Source organism: Anastrepha ludens, chromosome X (assembly GCF_028408465.1).
Source record: "Anastrepha ludens isolate Willacy chromosome X, idAnaLude1.1, whole genome shotgun sequence".
NCBI lineage: Eukaryota > Metazoa > Arthropoda > Insecta > Diptera > Tephritidae > Anastrepha > Anastrepha ludens.
Window position 1 is genome coordinate 66,990,579 of NC_071503.1, and position 27,587 is coordinate 67,018,165.

Below are 27,587 nucleotides of genomic sequence, written 5' to 3' on the forward strand. Positions count from 1 at the left end.
CGCTGGGTTTTTAAAAGTTAGCTCGATTTTTTTTTATTGCGTTTTGAAGTTTTCTATTTTCATGAGATTTTGGAGTTTTACCTGTACGCTAAATTTGACTTATGTATAAATCGACCTTTGTTTGATTTAATCGATTTATTTTGTCATAGCTTGATGCAGAAATTTCGTACATGTACAAATAAACTTATTTTGAGAAGAACCTATATCTCAATACGCAATTTTGAATACCGAAATTTCGAAAAATTGTATGTTTTTACCATTTTTTACTGTAATTATGAAAATAATTTTATACGTAACCACCCGTTATTCACATTTTCAGATTTTTCTATTTTTGCTAGTATTTTTTCCAGATACGGTTTTTCAATGAATATTGGATGTAACAAAATGTGATCGTGAGTAGTGAAAAGCAAGATTGGTCTCACAAGACTTTTAGCCTGTTAAGTACATAGAAAAGTGGCTAGCACACATTCCAAAATAAAAAGTATAAAGAAGGTTGTAGGCTGTCTTATCAGGAAATGTTTGTTTTAGAAATTCCAAAATTTGTTCCCAACGATTTTACCTGTTCTAAGATCGCAGCAGTCTTGCGAGATCAGGTTCGTGCATAACAACTCCTAAAACACATTTGACGCGCTAAATATTTTGTGAACAATACGGTTTTTGTTAACATATTTGAATTTATTAATTTCATTTACGTGAATTTTTTATGAATTAAGAAAATAAAAAATGTACAATTGTCCAGCAAATATTAACGTTTTCTGCTATTGTTGTGGACGTTTCACACCAGCGAGTGAAAAGCATGGATCAATCAGTGATGATTTTACTGTGGCATACAGACATTATTTTGATCGTGAAGTTATTTTGAATGTACCTTGGGCGCCAAACATAGTGTGTAGAGCTTGTTATGTTGGTTTAGTTAATTGGTTGCACAAAAAACATAGCAGAATGCCTTTTGGAATGCCAATGCTATGGCACAATCCAGAAGAACATGATCCAAAAAATTGTTATAGTTGTGCAAATACTGTGATCGGATTGAACAAAAAGAAAGCGAAAACAAAAAATACGTTTCAGTCCAGTGTGTACAATTACCGCTTGATCATAATGAAAATATTCCAGTGCCAAAATGTCCCAATTTTGATGCTTTAAGTGAATCTTTTTCTGTTATGACACAGCCATCATTATTTGATATACATTCCGAGTATGTTCCCGAACCATCAACGTCAGACCAGCCGATTCTAGTAACGCAAAGTAAATTAGATGAAATTGTTGCTAAATTGGAACTAACACAGCGGAAATCAGAAATATTAGCATCAATGTTAAAATCAAATAACTTGTTAGAAAGAGGTACGAAAGTTACGGCGTATCGAAATAGGAAAGAACAATTCAATCACTGTTTTGCGGTTAATGAGGAAAAGACGTTTGCTCATTGTCACAATATTGTAAAGTTGACGAGTGAAATGGGAATTAAATACAGTCCAGACGACTGGAGACTATTTATTGACAGATCGAAATTTAGTTTAAAAGCTGTTTTACTTGACAAAACCAACTCAAAGCCGATGATGAATCTGATTACTCTGATAATGATGATGTTGAAATTCAATCATTGTCGAAAAGAGCTCGTCTCTTAGTACGTAAAAATTCTTTATTTTATTAAAAAAAAAAAAAAAAATTATGAGAATTCAAGTCTATATTCTTTTTACTTAATCTATTTAATATTTTTACCTACAGAGTTTTTAGATATTTAAAAAAAATTTAAAGCAGAGTATAAAAAAATTATTTTTATGAAGAAAAATCTTGTTAAAAATTTATTTTTTTAGTACATTTTGCAACATTTTTGCTAGAAGAAATAGTGAGAAATTTTAATTATTTTCATAATTACAGTAAAAAATGGTAAAAACATACAATTTTTCGAAATTTTGGTATTCAAAATTGCGTATTGAGATATAGGTTCTTCTCAAAATAAGTTTATTTGTACATGTACGAAATTTCTGCATCAAGCTATGACAAAATAAATCGATTAAATCAAACAAAGGTCGATTTATAAGTCAAATATAGCGTACAGGTAAAATTCCAAAATCTCATGAAAATAGAAAACTTCAAAACGCTATAAAAAAAAAATCGAGCTAACTTTTAAAAACACAGCGAGGGTTTTGCTATTGAATATTGATAGGTATATTTTCAGAAAAAAAGGTCCGGTGTGGTTTGATTTTGATGACCCCAAAATTGTCGCACAGTGTTATTGTTTGGCCTATTGTAGTGAGATGATTTGCTTCACCGGCGTCGATTTCAAGTGAATGGCCAGAGTCATAATTCTGAGGATTGTAGTTAATTTTAAAATTAATGCAGACGTTGTGTAATGCAGCACATACGTTAGCAAATCTTGCCACTTTTGTAGGATGGTATCGTCCTCTCTTGCCATATCCTAAAATTCTCCAGCGCCCTTTTAGAATTCCAATGCTTCTTTCAATAATGCATCTTGCCTTGGAGTGAATATCATTGGAAATTGCTTCACTTCAACCATCCAAAGCGTTTCTATAAGGGGTTATGCACCATGGTTCAAGGGGGTAGCCCGAATCCCTGTTACAAAGTAAAAAAATCAGTTGAATACACGTTGCGAAGATTTGAAGGATTTTGAACATACCTAAAAGCCATGAGTTATCCTGCCTATTGTCCTGAAATCGTTCTTCCAAAACTCTTCTCTGGTCTGAATGTTTCCAAATGAAGGAGTCGTGAGCTGCACCACCGTATTGGCAATTGATTGCCAAAATTTTGTAGGTGTGGTCACATACCTAGTAAAAAGATTGTAACAAATACAACATTTATTCAAGCAATATATTGTAATAGCTACTTACTACCATTTCGTTGATGCTATGATAGCCTTTCGTATTGAAATACATGTGCTCGTTTGCTGTAGGTTTTTGCAAGCCGATGTAAGTGCCATCAACGCACCCTATAACTAAAAATTTACTATAATTAGTAAAAATATAAATTAAGTTGTCTGTATTTACCTCCAGGTATTTTGTACTGAGAGGGCGAAGCATCCCAGCATAGCTGGTTGTGCGCTGGGTTTGGGACCCGCCACTTAAAAAGCCCCCCCAATGAAAACAGCAACAAAGTTTCGGATGAGAACTTCCAACACTGATGACGACCCCTGCAAACGAAATAAGGAATACGATTTGAGGGCATGCACCTGGAATGTCCGGTCCCTTAATGGGGAAGGTGCCTCTGCCCGGCTGGTCGATGTAAGAGTAAAGGCTGACATCACTGCCATCCAAGAGATGCGATGGACGGGGCAAGGCAAGAAAACCATAGGACCTTGCGACGTCTACTACAGCTGCCATGTAAAGGAGCGCAAACTCGGGGTCGCATTTGTTGAGGGGGAGAGACTTCGTCGCTGTCCTTCACTCCGGTGGACGAGCGTCTCGCAATAATCCGCATCAAAGCGCGATTTTTTAACATGTCGCTAATTTGCGCCCACGCCCCGACGGAAGAGAAGGACGATGCGACCAAAGATTCCTTCTATGAGCGCTTGGAACGTTCGTATGAGCACTGCCCCCGCCACGACAAAAAACTCGTGCTTGGCGACTTCAACCCCAGGGTGGGCAACGAAGGAATTTTTGGTCCCACAGTCGGAAAATTCAGCCTGCACAACGAAACATCCGGTAACGGACAGAGGCTGATCGACTTCGCCGGGGCCCGAAACATGGTAGTCTGCAGCACCAGATTCCAGCATAAAAAAATCCACCAAGCTACCTGGCTGTCCCCTGATCGAAAAACGCGAAACCAGATCGATCACGTTGTGATAGATGGAAGACACGCTTCTAGTGTATTAGATGTACGTACGATCCGAGGACTCAACATTGACTCGGATTATTACCTTGTTGCAGCCAAACCTCGCACACGCCTCTGCGCAGCAAAAAACGTACATCTACCTACGCAAAGAATGTTCGACATCGAAAAGCTGAAATCACAACAGACAGCCAGAAGATTCGCCACTCGACTCTCACTCCTGCTCTCAGAGAGCACTGCCCAACAAACCGGCATGCACGAGCAATGGAGCAACATTTCTCGTTCCCTACGAACCGCCGCCGAAGAAAAAATCGGGTTCCGGCGAGCCCGAGAAAACAATTGGTACGACGAGGAATGTCATGCTGCCGCAGAAAGAAAAGATGCCACCTATAGAGCCACGCTGCGATCGGGCGCAACGCGAGCCATGTGGGATCGCTACAGAGAGCTGAAAAGGGAAGAGAGACGTATTATCCGACAGAAACGAGAGGCCGAAATACGTGAGTGCGAGGAGCTTGAGATGCTGGCCAACAGGAACAACGCCCGAAAATTCTATCAGAAAGTTCGGCGGCTTACAGAAGGTTTTAAAACCGGGGCGTTTTCCTGTAAGAACAAAGACAGCGAACTGGTGACTGACATCCAGAGCAATCTTAAATTATGGAGGGAACGCTTCTCGAACCTGTTAAACAGTGATAGCTGCGCATGTGACAGAGAATGTGAAGATCCCGATACCCCAATCGACGACGACGGAATGGACGATCCGCTACCCGACCATGACGAGGTGAGAATAGCGATAACGCGGCTAAAGAACAACAAAGCCGCAGGCGCCGACGGACTGCCGGCAAAGGCATTCAAACATGGCGGCGAGGAGCTGGTAAGGTGAATACATCAGCTCCTATGCAAAATATGGTCGGATGAAAGCATGCCTCCCGATTGGAATTTAAGTGTGCTCTGCCCAATCCATAAGAAGGGGGATCTTGCAATCTGTGCCAATTACCGCGGGATAAGTCTTCTTAATATCGCCTATAAGGTTCTAGCGAGCGTATTGTGTGAAAGGCTGAAGCCCACCGTCAACCAACTGATTGGACCTTATCAGTGTGGCTTCAGACCTGGAAAGTCTACCATCGGCCAAATATTCACAATACGCCAAATCTTGGAAAAGACCCATGAAAGGAGAATCGACACACACCATCTTTTCGTCGATTTCAAAGCTGCATTCGACAGTACGAAGAGGAGTTATCTGTATGCCGCGATGTCTGAATTTGGTATCCCCGCAAAACTAATACGGCTTTGCAAGATGACGTTGCTCAACACCAGCAGCGCCGTCAGAATTGGGAAGGACTTCTCCGAGCCGTTTGATACCAAACGAGGTTTCAGACAAGGTGACTCGCTGTCGTCTGAATTCTTTAACCTGATGTTGGAGGGCATCGTACGAGCCGCAGAACTTAATCGCTCAGGCACAATATTTTATAAGAGCGTACAATTGTTGGCGTATGCCGATGATATTGACATTATCGGCCTTAACAACCGCGCTGTTAGTTTTGCCTTCTCCAAACTGGATAAAGAGGCAAAGCAAATGGGTCTGGTGGTGAACGACGACAACACGAAGTACCTCCTGTCATCAAAGAAACAGTCGGCGCACTCGCGTATCGGCACCCACGTCACTGTTGACAGTTACAATATCGAGGTTGTAAAAGACTTGGTGTATTTAGGAACCAGCCTTAACACCGATAACAATGTCAGCCTTGAAATCCAACGTAGAATCTCTCTTGCCAACAAGTGCTATTTTGGACTAAGTAGGCAACTGAGTAGTGAAGTCCTCTCTCGAGGAACAAGACTAACAATCTACAAGGCTCTCGTCATGCCCGTCCTAACGTATGGCGCAGAAGCTTGGACGATGACAACATCCGATGAAGCGACTCTTGAAGTGTTCGAGAGAAAGATTCTGCGTAAGATTTTTAGACCTTTGCAAGTTGGCAACGGCGAATATCGCAGACGATGGAACGATGAGCTGTATGAGCTTTACGACGACATAGACATAGCGCAGGACGTTGGAAAGATCAGGTGGAGAAGGACTTGGTTGGTGTGTCCAATTGGCGCCTGTTAGCACGAGAAAGAAACGACTGGCCGATCAAATAGTCGCTGCCAACACTGTGCTGGTACCAACCGCTAGCCAAAAGTGAAAGTGTAGCTGCCAATTGTAGCACTGGAGGCACCGCTTTGGTGTCTGATTTCGTTAAATTTATTTCCTGTAGAACAAATTCGAAGGCCATTGTGGTCAGACGGAATCGTTTAAGGAACCTGCAACGAAAAGTTCGTAATTGAGCTAGAATAATTATCTATTTACATACTTACGCTGTGTTTGGGAGTGCCAAAGGATTGCTTTTTTCTCTTAGCTGCCTCCGCATTATTTTTACTTCTCCATCACTTTCCCTGGAACTCACATATAAAAAAAAAGTCGGATCCATGGTTATATTTTATTTGTTATATTTGTTGTGACCTAAAAATGCTATCCAAAGCAAAGTGGAACTCGAAAACTATTGTGAATTGAAAATAAACTACGACCCGTCTGCATTCGTTTGTTTCAATGCGATCCAGCTTATACGATTGACGCTTCGCGTAATTTTCTTTCGTATGTTGTATGTACATACATATGTGTATACTCATGATGGAAAGAATAATGAGATGGCGCCTATCGTGGTCCCGTCACTTTGCGCTCAGCGAATTTGACAACTAGTTACGTGCTTTTAGCTCCAGTTTGGCCAGATTACCATTTTCGTAACTTGATTTAGCATTTTTTTTTTGTTATTTAGTCTCGGAGTTTTAGTTCTTTCTTCATGACATTTTTCTAGCTGTTCGAATTAAAATATCATGTTTATAATTTTGTAAAATATACATTTTTTAATAATTATTTTAATAATTCACTCAGTTTTATTTAGCTTTACTTTTTTTTAACATCTGGTGGCATTGCCCGCGATTGCAGGTGTTGTTGGTGTTCTTCTGCTTTCGGCAGTCAAATCTCTCTCTCGCTACTGCAGTGTTGCCTAGCTTTGGATATAAAATCGCACTAAAATGCCTATTCAAAGAAAATAACCCAAACAATTTTTATTGAATCACTTAAAGAACTTTGTATGCGTGACAAATTGTCTTTAAAATGTGCGTTTTTTTAAATAAATGAGTTATGCTTATGTACAATTTAATTTATGAGGTTTTTTTGTTAAGCGAGACTCTTTTGTTAAGGGAACGACTTTTTTGCTATATTTGAGGCTATGTAACTAGATAAGGTACTCTTTTTGTAAAAATGTCAGTATGGTTTCTTTAGTATTTTCTGGTATTTTCTTGTTTATTTTTACAATGAATATAACTCTTAATGTCCTATGTCTCACTAGGGATTGATGACCGGAAGAAACGATTACACCTCTATGATTTTAATTCGCATTCAATAAATTCAAAGGCTTTTTAAAATGTGTAAAAAGGTTTTCAATCTTAAGAAGAGTTGAGGGAGGGGCATTTAATATTTTGGCATAACCTTAAATGGAACCCAAAATTAAGTTTGCACTTTCAAATTATCAAATTTTAAGAGTAAAAAAATTTTAAGAGTAAACAAATTTTCATTAGCACTTAAATCTTCTCAGAGTGACCTTTTTTAACCTCTTTTTGTTTAATAATGTAGTTTGTTTTTTAACTTGAAGTTTCGGTAGCCTTAAATTAAAAAAAAGAAACAAACACGAAACTTAAAAATTTTTGCATTTTGGGTATAAAAAAGCACTAAATTTATTGCGAAGAGCAAATGGTTGGCAATACTGCACAACTCAGCGAATGTTACGTCACGTACGCTCTGATGGGCGCAATCTTCTTTCTATCATTCTTGTGTGTATACTTATAAGCCAAAGTTAAAGTTAAGTTAAAAAACAAACTATATTATTAAACAAAAAGAGGTTAAAAAAGGTCACTCTGAGGCGATTTTGGTGCTAATGAAAATTTTTTTACTCTTATAAAATTTGATAATTTGAAAGTGCAAATTTAATTTTTGGTTCCATTTAAGGTTATGCAAAAATATTCAATGCCCCTCTCTCAACCCTTCCTACGATTGGAAACCTTTTTACACATTTTGAAAAGCCTTTGAATTTATTGAATGCGAATTAAAATCATAGAGGTGTTATCGTTTCTTCCGGTCATCAATCCTTAGTGAGACATAGGACATTAAGAGTTATATTCATTGTAAAAATAAACAAGAAAATACCAGAAAATACTAAAGAAACCATACTAACATTTTTACAAAAAGAGTACCTTATCTAGTTACATAGCCTCAAATATAGCAAAAAAGTCGTTCCCTTAACAAAAGAGTCTCGCTTAACAAAAAAACCTCACAAATTAAATTGTACATAAGCATAACACATTTATTTAAAAAAACGCACATTTTAAACACAATTTGTCACGCATACAAAGTTCTTTAAGTGATTCAATAAAAATTGTTTGGGTTATTTTCTTTGAATAGGCATTTTAGTGCGTTTTTATATCCAAAGCTAGGCAACACTGCCGTAGCGAGAGAGAGATTTGACTGCCGAAAGCAGAAGAACACCAACAACACCTGCAATCGCGGGCAATGCCACCAGATGTTAAAAAAAAGTAAAGCTAAATAAAACTGAGTGAATTATTCAACTAATATAATTTTTTAAAAATTTATATTTTACAAAATTATAAACATGACATTTTAATTAGAACAGCTAGAAAAATGTCATGAAGAAAGAACGAAAACTCCGAGACTAAATAACAAAAAAGAAATGCTAAATCAAGTTACGAAAATGGTAATCTGGCCATACTGGAGCTAAAAGCACGTAACTAGTTGTCAAATTCCCTGAGCGCAAAGTAACTGCACCACGATAGGCGCCATCTCATTATTCTTTCCATCATGCTAATAAGCATAGTTTTCCTGGGAGTCGAGAATGTATGTATATGTATGTACGGACATATGTATATACATATTATATAATAGGCCATCAAGTGTGCATACTTACATACATACATGAGAATTGCCTTTGCATTTGTTAGATAGGAATTCGGTCACAACAATATACCAATACGTGAGGTAGGTCATGGTTGCTTCAGTTCATTGAACTTTTGCTTAATTGTTTCTTACATGTGTATGTATATATGTACATATGTAATAAGAAACAGTTTAAACAGATTTTGTTGCTGATCCAAATAAACTTACGGTAACATACGAATATGCTTTTTTATCCTATAAAATACAAAATGTTAATATAGAGGATATCTGGGCTTGTTAAAAATTTTGTTTTATTTATTTTGAATATCAAAACTTGTATACAAACCATGCTTGTATACCTCCTGCAATAGGATGTGGATGAAAAATTACAGAACAGAAATAAAAACGTATTCAAATGCCTTGCAAAATGCTGTCGGTAAATTTTATTTCAAGCAATTGTTGGCCAAAAATAACAAATATAGTTTTACGTTTATATATATGTATAAATATCAATACTATAATCAAAGAATAAACACACAAACATAGAAATTAAACACATTAAAATGGCGGTCACGTTTAAGCGATAGTTTATTACAATAACTTAAATCAGATATAAAAAGTGCAATTACACAAAACTAAATAAACAAACATATACTGTTTAAAAACTAAATAAAACTTCTATGAAGTTTATTCTTATAAAGTGAAGTTTAATAAAACAAAAAAAAAAAAAACTACTGCAAGTGATATTAACACTTTAATTAATGAGTGAGCACGGCTCACCTTTAGAGCAAGGTCACTCTCTGCAGAGAACAGCAGATATTTTTTATCAGCGAAATGCTCTTAATAGCCAATATTCAGCTATAGATACAAGCTCAAATGCATTGTTACAACAAAACGCAAAATTACAGAACAGAAATAAAAACGTATTCAAATGCCTTGCAAAATGCTGTCGGTCAATTTTATTTCAAGCAATTGTTGGCCAAAAATAACAAATATAGTTTTACGTTTATATATATGTATAAATATCAATATTATAATCAAAGAATAAACACACAAACATAGAAATTAAACACATTAAAATGGCGGTCACGTTTAAGCGATAGTTTATTAACTTAAATCAGATATAAAAAGTGCAATTACACAAAACTAAATAAACAAACATATACTGTTTAAAAACTAAATAAAACTTCTATGAAGTTTATTCTTATAAAGTGAAGTTTAATAAAAAAAAAAAAAAAAACTACTGCAAGTGATATTAACACTTTAATTAATGAGTGAGCACGGCTCACCTTTAGAGCAAGGTCACTCTCTGCAGAGAACAGCATATATTTTTTATCAGCGAAATGCTCTTAATAGCCAATATTCAGCTATAGATACAAGCTCAAATGCATTGTTACAACAAAACGCATCAATAATGACAACATATGAAGAGCGGAATGCTCTCTCTGATATTGATGACTTTGATATATATTTATATTTTCCTCCACGTTTTAGTATAAAAACTGACCAATACGTTGAAATTTTTAAACGATTCGGTTCTAAATTTTTTGTAGGCGGAGCCTACAATGCAAAACAACCATGGTGGGGCTCTAGGCTCATTAACCCGAAAGGAAGAGAGCTGCAAAGGTGCATCTCCCAAAAAAACTATACAATTTTGTCAACAGGCACACCGACATATTGGCCAAGCGATCCAAGAAAAGTTCCGGATCTCCTAGATTTTGTCGTATACTCTGGTATACCCAGCCGAAGGATGAGCATACAGCATAGTAACGAGCTTAGTTCCGACCACTCGCCTCTAATTGTAACGTACAATGACAATGTCCACAATGTTTCTAAGAAGTATAAGATCCTTACCCCAAAAACTGACCTAAAATCTTTTCAATATTGGATAGATAAACATATCGATTTAAACATGTCAATAGAAACAGGAGTCAAACTCGATGCAGCAATAGAAGCATTCACTAATGTTATTCATGAGGCAGCGTATTTGTCCAGCCCCTTGAGAGAGAAACTCCCTTCTAATGACCATGTACAAGTCCCTCCTGAAATACTACTTCTAATTAATAAAAAAAGAATATTACGAAAAATCTGGCAGGAAAACAGATACCCCGCTAATAAAAGATCACTGAATAAAGCTACGAAAGAACTCAAAACAAAACTATCTGATCTCAGAAGTCAATCGTTTAATTCTTTCATCAAAACACTTGAACCTACAAAAAACGATGAACACAAAATCTGGAGGGCTACTAAATATTTAAAGCGGCCCATCAAGCGTAATGTCAGCATTGGGGATTCTAATGGGGTATGGCGCAGAAGCGATGAAAGTAAAACAGAGGCTTTTGCCAAACATCTCTATAAAATTGTTCAGCCAAATCTTCCAATTGCCGCCAATGACGATGCGGAGTTCACAAATTTTCTTGAATCCCCATGTCAAATGGATTTTCCGATCAGCCGGATATCAAATAGTGAAGTATCTGAAGAAATACTTAGACTAAATAACTGCAAGGCTCCTGGATATGACGGCATTGATAGTAAAGTAGTTAAAGCTCTACCTGAGAAAGCTATTGAATTCCTTACAATAATCTACAATGCCATTCTCAATGTAAATCACTACCCAACACAATGGAAATGTGCTGTTGTTGTTATGGTGCCAAAACCAAATAAACCCGAAAACTTTCTTAAGTCTTACCGCCCCATTAGTTTGCTTGTAACGTTCTCGAAAATATTCGAACGAATATTTTTGAAGAGAGTGTTACCAGTAGTTGGGGACCACAACATCATTCCCGAACATCAGTTTGGGTTCAGGGCAAGACATGGCACACCAGAACAATGCCACAGGGTTGTAAATGTAATTAGGGATGCGCTAGAAAGGAAGCAATACTGTTCTGCAGCTTTTTTAGATGTTCAACAGGCATTCGACAGAGTATGGCATGTGGGACTTCTATACAAAATTAAAAAACTCCTGCCAGCACATTTCTATTTGTTCCTTAAATCCTATCTGAGTGAAAGGCACTTTTATGTTAGACACCGAGATGCGTCTTCAGAAATATACAATATTGGCGCTGGTGTGCCCCAGGGTAGTGTGTTGGGCCCCGTCCTATTCACAATATTTACTTCCGACATGCCAATAACAGAAGAAGTGGAAGTGGCTACTTACGCTGACGATACAGCCTTCATAGCTTCTAGCGATTCACCTGCAACAGCATCCTCTTTGCTGCAAAACCAATTAAATATTTTAGAAATTTGGCTTGATAAATGGAGGATCAAAGTTAACTCCGACAAGTATACCCATGTCACCTTTACGTTAAGAAAAGATAACTGCCCTAGAATATTTTTAAATAATGCTGTAATACCAACGAATACCAAGGTGACATATTTAGGAATGCATTTAGATCGACGCCTTACTTAGAAATCCCATATTAAGGCCAAACATGAGCAGCTTAAAAATAAAACCAAGCGAATGCACTGGCTGCTTGGTCGCAAATCTCAGCTTAGTTTTGAAAACAAAATAAGACTATATGAAGCTATTTTAAAGCCTGTATGGACCTACGGTATACAGCTTTGGGGAACTGCTAGCAAATCGAATATAGAAATCCTGCAACGCTACCAATCGAAAACTTTGCGTGCTCTTGTTAACGCCCCTTGGTTTGTCTCAAATGAAGCAATACACAAGGACTTAGATATCCCATTTGTAAAGAGTGAAATTCCAAACTTTTCTAACAGATATCTTGCACGGCTGTCAATTCATGTAAATACGAATGCTATATGCTTATTAGACTCAAGTAGTAAAACAATACGATTGAAGCGTAATCAAATCTTAGACTTGCCAAATAAAAAACAAAATACATAAGTTCCTATATGAAGATAAGCAACTCATTAGTACAAATGAAATTTAATACATTTAAGATATAAGATTTGAACAAATATCGTAATTTAATATGTAGTTTTGCATTTGTGCAAATACTACCGCTGCTATTAGATTATAAGACCTAATTTGCTGAATATCATTATATTATATTAAGATAGCTTGTAAATATAATATTTACACAAAAAAAAAAAAAAAACAAAATGGCTGCAAAATGCCGTCGGCATTTACACAATTTTATATTCTATCAACATCGCACATACATTCGCAATACACTTCTAATATTTATATACACAAACATTAGAATAATATACAAAAACACTGGTAGGTCATGTTGCTTCAGGGAATATATAGGGTGATTTTTTAAGAGCTATAGGAAAGTTTTTCAAAAAACACACGTAAAATTCAGAAAAACGCGTAAAATTTTTATTTAAATCGATAGTACAGGTGATTTTTTAGCTTTTATCTTTTTAAACAGTTGGTTTAAACAGCTGACATCTTCAGTTTGGTCTATAATTTAACCACAAATCGCCTTACAAACGAACAACGCTTTCAAATCATTGAATTTTATTATAAAAATGCTGTTAAATGTTCTGTTAAGAAAGTTTAAGATCCACTTTTTTAGCTTGAGCTTGACTTGCATAACATGTGGTTTCAGCAAGACGGTGCCACATGCCACACAGCACGCGTAACAATGGACTTGTTGAGAGGCGAGTTCGGTGAACATTTTATTTCACTTTCGGGACCTGTCAATTTGCCACTCAGATCGTGCGATATAACGCCTTTAGATTATTTTTTGTGGGGCTATGTTAAAGCTCATGTCTATTCCGACAAACCTGCTTTAATTAACGCACTGGAAGACATCATTAAAGCATTTATATGTGAGATAACGGCCGAAACATTGGAAAGATTATGCCAAAATTGGACTAAGCGCATGGACTATTTGAAGCGCAGTCGCGGTCAACATTTGCATGAAATAATCTTCAAACATTAAATTATGTGGACTGTACTATCGACTTAAATAAAAATTTCATGCAGATTTTGTTTAATTTTACGTGTGTTTTTGTGAAAAACTTTCCTATAGCTCTTAAAAAATCACCCTTTATTATGCATAATAATGTACATCCATACATACATACATATGTATAAGCTTATACTTTTTTATTTCTTTTCACTATTTTGCTTCTTTTTAACATATATATTACGATGAACATAACTTAATATTTTTTTCGGGTGAACGACCACATATTTATTATAGAAAATGTTGAGGTAGGGCAGCTTTAGCTAATTTAAGTTCCTACCCAGAAAATTGTTTTAATACACCATTACTATTAAATAGGTCATATTTTTATGAATTTTCTTACGCTAAAATTCAAATAAATCTCTTACAATAATACTTCTAAGTTCGATGACTGTTTTATTTTAGTTCAAAAATTTTACTTTAATGGAACAAGTTCACTTTAAAACTGAACCTTTCTATTACTTTTCGTTTCTGCGCTTTCAAGTTCAACTTCCCCCTGAATACATACATGTGGAAAGCGTGCTCTTTCTCACTATCTGCTGTCGCCATCAAGACTGATTCATATTTTTGTTTCGGCATCTCGTTCGCTATTGTTGCCAGTCGGTTCGAGAAACTTTGCCATTACAACACTGCCCTTCGCTTAAGTCTGATAGTCCTGGTTAGGAACCAAATTTTTCAAATATTACCAATCTCTCCTGGTGAACCATGTACACAGTCTACTTTCACCTGAGTTCTTCTTAAGGCTGGGTTGTTCTTCTGGTTGCTTGGCCTTCAGGCTCCCATCCACTTTCACACTTAGTCGCATACGTTTGACAGGTGGTGCAGTTTCATTTTCTGCACCAGCGGAGTGGCTATCATCCTTCACTAAGTCAATGGAGCTGCTACTCTTTGCATCATTATCATTTTCTGGCTCAGCAGCACCCTATTGTAAAGTAGTAAAATATATCGCTTTTGAAATTGTCGCAAACTTTCTCCAAGTTGTGAGATTCTAATTCAGATATGGCTTCAGAATCAAGTATATTCATTTTCAATTCAGTTGTTATTTCGCTGCTATATTCAGACTGTTTTGATTTCAATTCGTCAGTGGTACCTTCAATTTTTTTAACTTGTGAGACGACTGCTTTCTTAACATTATCTTCCTCTGCGTTATCCCCTTCAGTTTTCTTCTGCTCAGATAACTCGGTGCCTTTTTCAAACTTTTCCCCATCAATTATATCAGATTCCTTTTCGTTTGCTATTTTATTATTTACCACAGTATTGCTTAGTGTCTTATTTATCGTCTTCGTTTCCAGTACACATATGATGTCTCCTCCGCTTCTACAATGTATACCTCATACAGCACAACATCCCCATCACCATCTGGGTCACTAATAATAACGCATTGGGCTGCTTCTTCCAACATTCTCTTAATAATATCTGATTGATCTTCAGCAGTATACGCAGTTTTTTTCATATGTCTGATGAATTTCGTCCTCGTTAGTTTCCGCTTTACGATGTTCGAGATGGGTTCTCTCCAGCTGCGAGTTTATCTTTGTGAAAAACTCGGTTGGCATTTGTGACAGTTGTGCTGAGATTTTTACCGACAGTATTGACATTTGCGATAACATTTCTGATGGCCTTTGCGACCGCATTTCTGATATTTCCGATAATAATTCCGCTGAAATTTCTAATATTTCAGCCATTATCACTGCCATGACTAAACCCGGTGAAGGTCCTAGATTCTCTACGTTCGTCTGCATCGACGCCCTCTGTCTCCATAGCCTCGAATAGTCGTGCTTGTAGCTCTTCCTTGTTTCCACTAGTTAACCGGCCACGCTGTTCCAACTCCTTCTTAAACGGCGGTCTCGTGATGTCAGGCCACCTCAGATTGTAACGGTGGCCGTACCATGGTATGAGTCGCTGCCATGGCGGACCGTTTATTTCCCCTATATCCTCATTGGTCACGGCACAGGGCCACATGGGTAGCCCTTCTGAAGGGCAAGTGACCGTAAACACAGTAATGCGCAAACAATAACAAATAAAAAATTCGGATAGCGCAACCAAAGGTAGACAAACAGACAGACGGACAAACCGACTGACACAAAGACAAAACAAATAGACAGTCGGACCGACAACCAGACGGACAAGCGGACGGACCCAATGACAAAACGGAGGAAGTGTGGTACTCCCTCGGAGGATGAGATCTTGGAACGTAGTCAAGAGACAGTTGATGGCAAAGATGCCGCCGAGAAGGCAAGGTGCCAAAAGGTGGTCGATGAGTATCCGGCGTTCCAGACCACCCAGAAGGCAGAAACCGTAAAACGCAATCGTTCGCAGGACGAAGGCGGTAAAACTGCGAAAAAGATGCCACACACTGCTTTGACGCTCAAACCAGCCAAACTCGCGTTTAATGAGGTGGCACGGGATCACCTGCAAACGGCGTTGGTGGACGAACTAACGAACCGCGGCAAACCTGCGTTGAAAAAATGGCCCGAAATCGAGGCACGGCTGTCTCGTATTGTCGTTGATCACGGCATGGCAAGCTCGACGGGTCAAGTGCCAGGATTTGATTCAATGGAGGTGGTTCGTGGATACAGGGTGATAAAATGTGACGGTCAGTTGTCTGTTGATTTGTTGCAAAACACTGTTAGTAAAATCCAGAGCGACTGGGAAGGTTTGAGGCTCAAACTTATCCCAGCCAGTGAGATCCTACGAAGGCCAAAGGCCCGCATCCGCTTAGCAGCTAATCCCATACTTACAAGCACACAACTGCCCTGTTCCAATGGATGACTGGAGCATAATCATCTCCAAATCTCAGAGGAGAGTATTGAGCCACTGGCAAAAGTGGACAACAAACTTCGGTTTGGCGTGAGGAAAACGCTTCTAAAGTTATTCCGTTCTGCAAATCCGGAGGAGGAGCAGGACGAGGTTGACGACGCTAATGAAATGCTCATGTGCATGCAATTGGAAAACGACGGCGCTAACGAGCAGCATACGGGCATGCAGCTTGACGCCCCTAAAAACGACCAATTAATATAGGTCTAAAGGTTGTCCAGATTAATCTGCAGCACTCCAGGATTGCAACGGACAACCTAACCGTTCTCCTATCAGAGGAGGACGTAGACGTCGCACGGACACAGGAACAGTGCGGAGCGCTAAGGTAAGCGGATGCTCTCTCAAAAACTACAACTTGTACTGTAAGCGGATCCAGGGTAACCCCAGGGCCTGTATTGTAGCAAAAAGACATTTAAACCTACCTTTAATTCCATCCTGTAGCTCATCGGATGGAAGCTGCTGACAGCGTCAGAATCAAAATTGCCTCCATCTACCCTATGATCTGAAAGTACCAGGAATGTTTAAATAAAACAAAACAGAGTTAAATTTCAGGTAACATTTATTCTATCTCCTTCAAAGTATGACCCGTCTGAAGTAACACAAATGTTCCAACGTTTTACCCTGTCCTCCATGCACCCCGGGTAGGCCCACTAAGGGCCGGCCTTCAGCTCCTTCGTCGCGATCTCTTTGATCTCCTCTATCGCCTGAAATCTCCTTCCACGAAGTGGTAACTTTAGCTTGGGAATCAAAAAGAGGTCGCACGGGGCTCTATCAGGTGGATACGGTGCTTGCACGATGGTATTTACATGGTGTTTGGCCAAATATTCCAGCCCAATTTGGGCACGGTGCGATGATGCGTATTCACCATGCAAAATCCAAGAATTGTTTGTCCATATTTCCGACCAGCCAAGCAGACACTAATGCTCCGATGGCGCTAAAAAGTGACAGATGAGTGTTTTACAATCCTACCAACATAAGAAAACAATATGAACCGGTTCTCACGTGCGCGGTTCGTTTAAATTAAACATTCTCGCAGGCTTGTGCTTGACAACAAAAACAATATCCTGCTACTAGAATGCGACGCCACTGTGAGGCATACCTTATTGGCAAGTACCGAAACAAATGATCGAGGTGAGCCCTGATATGAATTTATCATTAATACTAATCTAATAGTATGTTACAGGGGCAATACCCCGACTTTCAACTTTCCAAGCACGGAATGCTTTAGAGGATGGGCAGAAATAATACAAGTGAGGAGGATGGTTCCATATGTAGAAGTTCACGTAAATAGGGAAAGTTACTGATCGCCATTGTTTTGGAGGGCATTTTTGGTCCCACAGTCGGAAAATTCCACCTGCACAACGAGCAGAGGCTGATCGACTTCGCCGGGGCTCGAAACAGGGTAGCCTGCAGCACCTGATATAAAAAGATACACCAAGATACCTGGTCGCCAAGCTAAATCGATGGAAGGAGCATGGTTCCATGTGTAGAAGTCCACGCAAGTGGGGAAAGTTACTGATCGCCATTCACTTGGGAGTGGTCAGGACGATTCTTCTGCATATGGTTCAAGCAGCTCACAACGGCCGGGATTAGCCCACGTATCCTCTGGGTAGCTTCCGAACACCCGTTCGGGAGTGAGCTAACGTGAGAAGACGAAACATTCCAGGATAGCTGGTTGTGCGTTGGGTTTGGGACCCGCCACTTAAAAATCCCCCCCAATGAAAAGTTTGAAAAAGCCTCGGATGAGACCTCCCTATGCTGATGACGACCCCTGCAAACGAAATAAGGAATATGATTTGAGGGCATGCACCTGGAATGTCCGGTCCCTTAATGGGGAAGGTGCCTCTGCCCGGCTGGTTGATGTCCTTGTGAGAGTAAAGGCTGACATCACTGCCATCCAAAAGATGCGATGGACGGGGCAAGGTAAGAAGCCCATAGGGCCTTGCGACGTCTACTACAGCTGCCATGTAAACAAGCGCAAATTCGGTTTCGAATGTGTTGTGGGAGAGAGACTTCGTAGCAAAGTACTGTCGTTCACTCCGGTGAACGAGAGTCTCGCAATAATCCGCATCAAAGCGCGATTTTTTAACATCTCGCTAATTTGCTCCCACGCCCCGACGGAAGAGGTGGACGATCAAAGATTCCTTCTATGAGCACTTGGAACGTTTCTATGAGCGCTGCCTCCGCCACGACACAAAAATCGTGCTTGGCGACTTCAACACCAGGGTGGGCAAGGAGGTAATTTTTAGTCCCACAGTCGGAAAATTCAGCCTGCACAATAGACCGGAGTGAAATAAGTAAATTTTTTCAAATCATATCGTAATAGCAGGGAAAAGTTGCTACATATTAATACAAATTCAGGAAAGAAAAGAAATTTCAAATCGGTTAATATCTTCTGTTCTCGCATTGCATTTAAAATTTACAAATTTTAAAATAAATTGAACAAATATTCGAGAAATTGTAAGAGGTGGAAATGATGTTAGATAAAGTTCATTTTTTGTAGACTATTACATCAGGTACAGTTTGAAAAGAGAAACGTCTACCGCTCTATCAAAGCCCCTACAGCCCCTGAAAAGTAGTGGGAAATATCATTTTTTGTATAAATTTACGTAATTGCGGGTGGTTAGTTTCTCTATTTTAATTTTTGTATAAGTCTTCTTGAGTATATAAGTAGAATAAATTATTCTCCTCTTACCGCGCACACTAACCACACTGTCTTAAAGAAATTTTGTACAACTCTTGGCCCGCCCTTTTTGGACGACTCAGAACTCATCGCGTGAAGGTGACTGTACTACGAGTTCCACCCACTCCCTTACCAACCAACCAACCAAAGATGAAAAATTATTTATTCGGCAAAGTCTGCTTTAGTGTCCAATTGAGGCATAACTGTACGAGAAGTGAGTGTTGCTCTTATAAACCCATCACCTCTCTCGTTCCCATATACTTTTGAGGACGCTTAAGTTACTAGTTTTACGCAACGCTCTATTTCAACGCGAATATTTGTTAAATCTATGGTTAATTTTGGTTTTTCTTTATCAGAAATTAATTGCAGAAGAAAGGCTGTCTAAAACTGGGGGGGCAGGTAAGTTTCATTTCAGACCAATTAAATAATTCAAAATATTCATTTGCTTCAAAGTTTAGTTTAGGAACCAAAAAGTTTCTAAAATTTTTGTCTTTTGAAGGGATTTCCTTTATTTTCAGAACTCACCTCAATCCAAGATCGCGGACATGCTCTCTGTCATCTACCACCATCGAGAGAAGAATGTTTTCTGGATGGGCAAAAAAGGAATTTGTTTGAATGACCTTATGAACTACTGCCTGGACTACTTTCTAAAATATGTTTAGGTGCGTCAACTATTGAAGAATTTGTTTTGATTTCGAACCATAGAGGTACATAATATAATACATATATTATACAGTCAAAATGTATTTTACAATTTGAATGAGATTTTTAAATGGCTCTTGCAAAGAAATGTATAATCCTAGGAACCTATTTGCAATTGTCAACCAACGAGAGTGTGATATTGGTCCCGGATCTCGATTAGCTAGATCTGGGGAGCAAAAACCAGCATCAATAGCAAAGGCAATGTCATGTAAGTATTTCTGATCTTTACTCAAGCTTATTGCGTCAAGCGTTCGTGGAAGAGAGCATTCAATCCTCTGAAAAGCAACGATGGACAAAAATTCACATTTAGCCAGCTGTTTGCCAAGAAGCCCACTGAAAGACTGAGGACCTGTTGTTTTACCATCAAGTATTTCAACTAGATGCCTCAGAGGTAATTCATTAAAATGGAGGAGACAGATAGCCCATTGTTCTGGTCTTTTTAAACGCGTTTCAATGAATTTTATTGCACCATTCTTCCACCCAGTATTTGTTGGCGTACCATCACATCCAATCACTACAACATTAGACTGATTTATACCATTTTCTTCAAAACTACAATATTTGGAATGCTGTATGCTGTGTCCTTTCCACTTTTTGAAGTAGGTACTAAATGACAAAGGTACTCTGAGCCTGGTTCTGTTATTACTGAAATGTGCTTTTCTTTTTTTATAGATTGATAACTTTTGTTTCCTTTTTCAACTAAAACTAAAGTGTCATCCATCCTGCCATCAAAATACACACACATCGGATCGTTTAATTGCTCTATTGCATTCCCCGATTCGATAAGTTTTACTCTACACTTTTCTTTTTCTCTTCTAATTTTGCTTCGATCAACAACAAAAGAAGTATCTTTGTCCGTTATAAGACCAACGTCTTTAAATGCACTAGACACAATAGATGCTGCTGTTCTATCAGATACTCCAAAACGATCACTTGTTCAAGCCGTTGCTGGAAGTGATAAGCGCATCTGTGCATTTTTTGAACTTGCTGACTGAGAGGAAATAGAGCGTGAGGTCTGAAAATCGGGATCATTCTTATCATTGTCAACTTCAGGGGTTATCTCTGTTTCAGAATCAATGCTACTACAAGAAGGTCCAGGTAAGTTGGTCTGACTTAAGTGACGAGCTTTTCTCTGCAACTTTAATGTAAGCTTTTGAGTTTCTTTGGTATCTCCTGTCCCAATCTTACCTTGTCCGAGATATCTTCGAGCATATAAAAATTTGTTTTCTAATGGAGGTATCTTTCTATCTTTAGGGCATGTGCAGTTGGTAGTTACCGGCCTGGGACAAATAAACTTGTCAAAGCTTCTTTGACAAAAGCAATTGAGTGTCATCTCGCACTTGCAGGACGATATGTCAAATAATGTACTTGAAGATTGTTCAATAAAATCATTGTACTTCTTTTGTTTCTCAGGTGTGTCTTTGTCTCTTGAATAAGATTTACGAAGAGTGTAGTATCGATCATGTATATTAGATGTTTGAACTTTTGTACAACTCTTGGGTGGGAAACTTTGGAATCGAAGCCATAGAATAAAGGGACTCTGTCTGATGAGCTACAGTATCTGCTACAACTGTGAAGCTTAACTTCTGACCAGAACTGGCAGCAGAAGATTCTACTGTCATTTTGTACCTCACTTCTTGCCAACATTGGGAAGGACCGATGACAGCAGTGGTTTAGGTGCACCAAAAAATGGGCAGTGTATGTCCTTTCGAGTAAGAGACATGATTAAAATGTTTGAAGCGATTTAATGTTAAGTAATTGTGTAAACTATGTAATTTAAAAGAATATCGAATAGAATTGTTTTTGACCAAACAGCACTCTTCGACAAGAGTGAAAGCAGAACTGGTAGTGACCAGAGTGTACAGGCTTTTCTGTGTACTTCGTTTATCGGTATGCTAGAATCAAAAGCAAAATGAAAAGAAAGACGATGGAATACAAGTAACCAAGTGGAAGACGATCTAAAGCACGTGTTATAGTAGCCGTAAGCCGCTCTCACGCAAGCCTTATGTGGCATAGGCTTCCTTAGTAGATTTGGTGTAAAATTGGTGAAAGTTGATCACTCAGAACCACAGAAATGGATAGATTAGAAAAATAAAAATCTACTACTCAATGCTGAAAGTGCTATTCTTTAATCATTTAGAACTTCTACAAGTTTTCGTAAATCAGCAAGATTTGGGATAAAATTTGTAAATTTTAAATGCAATGCGCGAACGGAAGATATTAACCGATTTGAAATTTCTTTTCTTTCCTGAATTTGTATTGGTATGTAGCAACTTTTCCCTGCTATTACGATATGATTGGAAAAAAATTACGTATTTCACTCCGGTCTACTGCTCAACGAAACATCCGGTAACGGACAGAGGCTGATTGACTTCGCCGTGGCCCGAAACATGGTAGTCTGCAGAACCAGATTTCAGCATAAAAAGATACACCAAGCTACCTGGCGGTCTCCTGATCGAAAACGCGAAACCAGATCGATCATGTTGTGATAGATGGAAGACACATTTTTGGTGTATTAGATGTACGAACGGTCCGAGGACCCAACATCGACTCGGATCATTACCTTGTGGCAGCCAAACCTCGCACACGCCTCTGTGCAGCAAAAAACGTACATCTACCTACGCAAAGAATGTTCGACATCGAAAAGCTGAAATCACAACAGACAGCCAGAAGATTCGCCACTCGGCTCTCACTCTTGCTCTTTGAGAGTACTGACCAACAAACCGGCATGCACGAACAATGGAGCAATATTTCTCGTTCTCTACGTACCGCCGCCGAAGAAGAAAGCGGATACCGGCGATCCCGCTGACAGAAAGGATGGCGCCTAAAGAGACACGCTGCGATCGAGCGCAACGCGAGCCATGTGGGATCGCTACAGAGACCTAAAAAAGGAAGAGAGACGTATTATCTGAAAGAAGGAACGAGACGCCGAAATACGTGAGTACGAAGAGCTTGAGATGCTGGCCAATAGAAACAACGCCCGAAAATTATACCAGAAAGTTCGGCGGCTTACAGAAGGTTTTAAGACCGGGGCGTTTTCCTGTAAGAACGAAGACGGCGAACTGGTGACTGACATCCAGAGCAATCTGAAATTATGGAGGGAACACTTCTCGAACCTGTTAAACAGTGATAGCTGCGCATGTCACAGAGAATGTGAAGATCCCAATAACCCGATCGTTGACGACGGAACTACAAGGTGAGAATAGCGATACCTTGGCTAAAGAGCAACAAAGCCGCGGGTTCCGACGAACTGCCGGCTGAGCTATTCAAACAAGGGGGCGAGGAGCTGGTACGCTGCATGCATGAGCTTCCATGCAAAATATGGTCGGATGAAAGCATGCCTGCCGATTGGAATTTAAGTGTGCTCTACCCAATCCATAAGAAGGGTGATCCTGCAATCTGTGCCAATTATCACGGGATTAGTCTTTTAAATATCACTTATAAGATTCTAGCCAGCGAATTGTGTGAAGGGCTGAAGCCCAACATCAACCAACTGATTGGACCTCATCAGTGTGGCTTTAGACCTGGAAAGTTTACCATCAATCAGATATTTACAATACGCCAAATCTTGGATCAGACCCATGAAAGGAGAATCGGTGTTTGTCGATAATTTCGCCAATTTCAAAGCTGCGTTCGATGGTACGAAATGGAGTCTCCTGTATGCGTGATGTCCGAAATGGTATCCTCACAAAACTAATACGGCTATTTCAGATGACGTTGTTCGTTGTGAGTAGCGCCGTCAGAATTGCGAAGAACCTCTCCGAGCCGTTCTCTAAACTGGATAAAGGGGCAAAGCGAATCGGTCTGGTGGTGAACGAGGACAAAACGAAGTGCCTCCTGTCATCAAACAAACAGTCGCGGCACTCTTGTATCGGCACCCACGTCACTGTTGACAGTTATGATTTCAAGGTTGTAAGAGACTTCGTTTATTTAGGAACCAGAATTTACACCTATAACAATGTCAGCCTAGAAATCCAACGTAGAACAATCCACTCTCTTGCCAACATGTGCAACTTGGACTAAGTAGGCAAATGAGTAGTAAAGTCCTCTGTCGACGAACAAAACTAACACTCTACAAGGCTCTCATCACGCCCGTTCTAACGTATGGCGCAGAAGCGACGATGACAACGTCCGACGAAGCGATGCTTGGAGTGTTTGAGAGAAAGATTCTGCGTAAGAATTTTGGACCTTTGCACGTTGGCAACGGCGATTATTCCAGGCGATGGAAAAAACTCGTATCTTTCTTCGTGGAGCAGTGAGTTCTCAAAATTAAGGGAAAAAGCCAGGTCAAATTTTAATCTCAGCTACTCAACAGGTACTCGGTGGCTGTACAGAGAAAGTCGGAGACAATACAAGAAGGCAATCAGGGCCGCCAAGAAAATGGGCTGGAGAGATTTCTCTTCTTTTGTCGAATGTACCAGAGATTCTGCGAGGCTTAACCATATTCAGAAGAATCTCTAGAACTTGGTTTAAATACTCATTTTCCGTGACAGTGATGTTAGGAGAATCCGGCGGAGCCGATATGACCCACAGCATCGTGTCGATGTAATAGTTACGAAAGAGAAGGTTGCATGGACAATCAAATCATTCTCACCTTTCAAAACTCGAGTCCCTGATGGGATCTTTCCTAAGAAGTTACAGGAAACTCTTGAGGGTCTTCTACCACGGCTAATGGAGATTTTCAAAACCTTTCTAAACCTGGGTTTTATTCCAAGCAGCTGGGTACTGGTTAGAGTCGTCTTCATATCAAAGACAGGTAGGAGACGACATGAATCAGCGAAGGACTTTAGGCCAATCAGTCTTTCGTCTTTCCTTTTAAAAACTTTTGAGCGGCTTTTAGATATGCACATTGGAAGTTCGCTCCAGAGCTCTAGTATATCAACTGCACAACACCTTTACCTCAAAGGCAAATCGACGGAGACAGCGCTTCACGAGGTAATTCGAACAATAGAGGGGTCTCTAGTAAACAAACGGTATATCATGACAGATTTTCTAGACATAGAAGGCGCATTAAATAACGTTACCACTGATGCTATCCAAAGGGCGTTAATAGACTATCAAACCTAATAAGGGTAATATCAACACAACCAAGAGAGTTCATAGGGGTACACCACAGGGGGGAGTATTATCTCCACTTATTTGGCTATGTGTGATAAGTAAAATCTTAATAAAACTTAATAGAGATGTGGTAAAAGCGGGGGCGTAGGCTGATGATGTGATGTTAATGGCGTCAGTACTGTGTCCTTATACGATCAGTGGGATCATCCAAAGGGCGTTAGGCGAGCTTAACTCTTGGGCCACAGGATGTGGCCTAAGTTTAAACCCTCGTAAAACAGAACTTATGCTTTTCACCACCAAATATAAGGTACTAACTTTAACCCTACCAAATATTAACGGACAAACTCTCTCACTTTCACCCAGTGCAAAGTACTTAGGGGTAATTCTGGTCTCCAAACTTGGCTGGAAGTTTAACGTCGAAGAACGGGTAAGGAAAGCAGAAATTGCTTTATATTCCTGTAAACGTATGCTTAGAAGAAGAAGGGGTCTTCAGCCTAAGCATACATTATGGGTGTATAAGGCGGTTATACGACCTATTTTATCGTATGATTCGGTAGTTTGGTGGAAAACTCTAGGGAGAGAGTGCAATTCCAAATTACTCGGCAGAATACAAAGACCAGCCTATGCAATAACGGTCGGTGCAATCAGAGCATGTCCTAGGGAAGCTCTCAATGTACTGACACCCGTTATTCTAATAGACTTACATATGAAGAAGACGGCAACCATAAGTGCATTTAGGTTAAATGAAGCGGGTCGCTGGAAAGAAAAAACTTATGGACATGCAAGTCTATTATTGCGACGAACTCAGTTAACCTCGGAGAGGGCTGATTACAACCGGAGAAAAGGAAACAATCTTCCTCTTCCTCTGTGAATGCTCTGCCCTATGGAAGGACAGAATGTTAACTCTGGGCAAACCGTTGTTCGAGAGTCTCGAGCAACTGTCTGGCTTAGATGTCAGCAACCTAATAAGGTTCCTAAACCGCACAGACTGGATACAGTCTTGCTGTAAATAATTGTTAAGCAAGTTGGTAACGAGGATGTGTCAACAAAATTGTGCGGAAGCGCCAGTTGGATCCTGGATGAATCACTGCTCTAACCAACCAACCAACCAACACCTCTGAGCTCGATCACTTAAATTAAAGTTACTTCCTTTATTTTATTTCCAACACTTTACTTTAGGTGGACATATGTACCTTAAGACTGAGTCACTTTTTACTTTACTTTACTTTTCGTTTAGTCGCATTTCAGTTCAACTTCCAACTCAATACCTTATGTGCATGCACCTCTGCTCATGTGTTTAATAACTATCGTAACTTCTAGATCTGGCAGCTCGTAACTTCTGGCGAGTTCTGCTGTTGCAGCAGAGGTTGTAACAGCTTGTTTTTGTTGTCTGCTCCGTCTAACTCATCCAACGGTAGACCCAGAAAGCGTGCTCGGTTTCGCTATCTGCTGTCGCCATCAAGGCTAATTCATGTTTTGGTTTTGGCATGTCGTTCGTTATTGGTGGCTGTCGGTTCGCAAAATTTCGCCATTGCAAAAATATTTAGAATTTAGTGATTCAAATGGATGGCGCTTAAGTTATGTACCTATGCCTCCTATGTATGTACATTTATTCCTTATTCCAGGAATATAAGCACAGGGTGCGGGGCTTAATCGATTCATTAATCAGATCTCAGCGATGGATGGTAGTGTGTTCGTTTACGTACATTCCATTATTGAGCGAGTGCCCTTCATTCTTAAAGAGGGACTGTCCGTCCCTGAAAGTAATGAGATCTACCAGTAGATCGGTTAGCAGAGGAAGAGGCCATGTCTTTTGAAAATATAAAGGGGGTGGCATTAGGAAAATCGGCGGATACTGCTCCAAAAAGGTATAGATCGGCTGAGCACACGGTGGAAGTGGTCGCCAATAAACCAAAAGCAGGCTATAAGTACCCGACGTCTAGTGAAAAGATGGAAGTGAGTTGCTGGCCATTGTTGACAGGGCAGGCGAGGTTCTGGACGAAAACTTCGGACCTCTTCCACTCTGCCACAATAACGGGTGGTACCAAGGCATGGCGGAGCTCATCACCTCGAAAAACACTAAGTCCGCTTAGCTCTACAGATTGGTCTAAAGTAAAGTTGGTGAGGTTTGGCCGGGGGACATCAGCAGATCTGTAGATCATGCGTCGGTGATCTGCCACAAATAATTGGAAAGAGGGCAGGGTTGAGAACCTAGTTGGAAGTAGAAGCCAGATGTTGTTGTTACTGAAGTGACGAGCCAGCTCTAGAACTTAGTGAAAGAGATAAGGCTGACTTAAATATTAGTGACGAAGAACGGTTGCTAACAACAGCTTATACTCGACCTATTCAGAGAGGCTTACCGGTATGGGGCCATTGCTTAACGAAGATGATCCTTTCGCTGATGACATCGAGTATGAGGAGATCGCTGAGAAAGACGTCGACGTTACCATGGTGGAGGCTAAACGTACAGATTCTAATAAAACTGATCCAAATAAACCTCCCCCATTCTTTCTGTCCGCTTGTCTGCCGGTGGACAGGATATAGCCCTCATCCAAGAGCCGTGGTTTAATTTGAACAAAGTTTGCGGTTTGGGAGTGAAGGTCTTTAAATGGATTGCGTATCAGCGCATGGGCAAGACTCGTACTCGTATAATAGCAAATGATAATATAAACAT

The 27,587-nt window shown here is 39.6% G+C and overlaps 1 protein-coding gene across 1 annotated transcript; it reads left to right on the forward strand.

Annotated features, from left to right (window-relative positions):
• Positions 1-15,795: 15,795 nt before the first annotated feature.
• LOC128870179 (uncharacterized) lies at positions 15,796-16,425 on the forward strand. The gene has a single exon (XM_054112773.1). It carries the CDS (start codon positions 15,796-15,798, stop codon positions 16,423-16,425), a length of 630 nt encoding a protein of 209 aa, XP_053968748.1.
• The last annotated feature ends 11,162 nt before the right edge of the window (positions 16,426-27,587 follow it).

What these genes read in the sequence shown, in the direction of transcription:
- LOC128870179 (XM_054112773.1), top strand. Translation starts at nt 15,796, where the DNA reads ATGACAAAACGGAGGAAGTGTGGTACTCCCTCGGAGGATGAGATCTTG.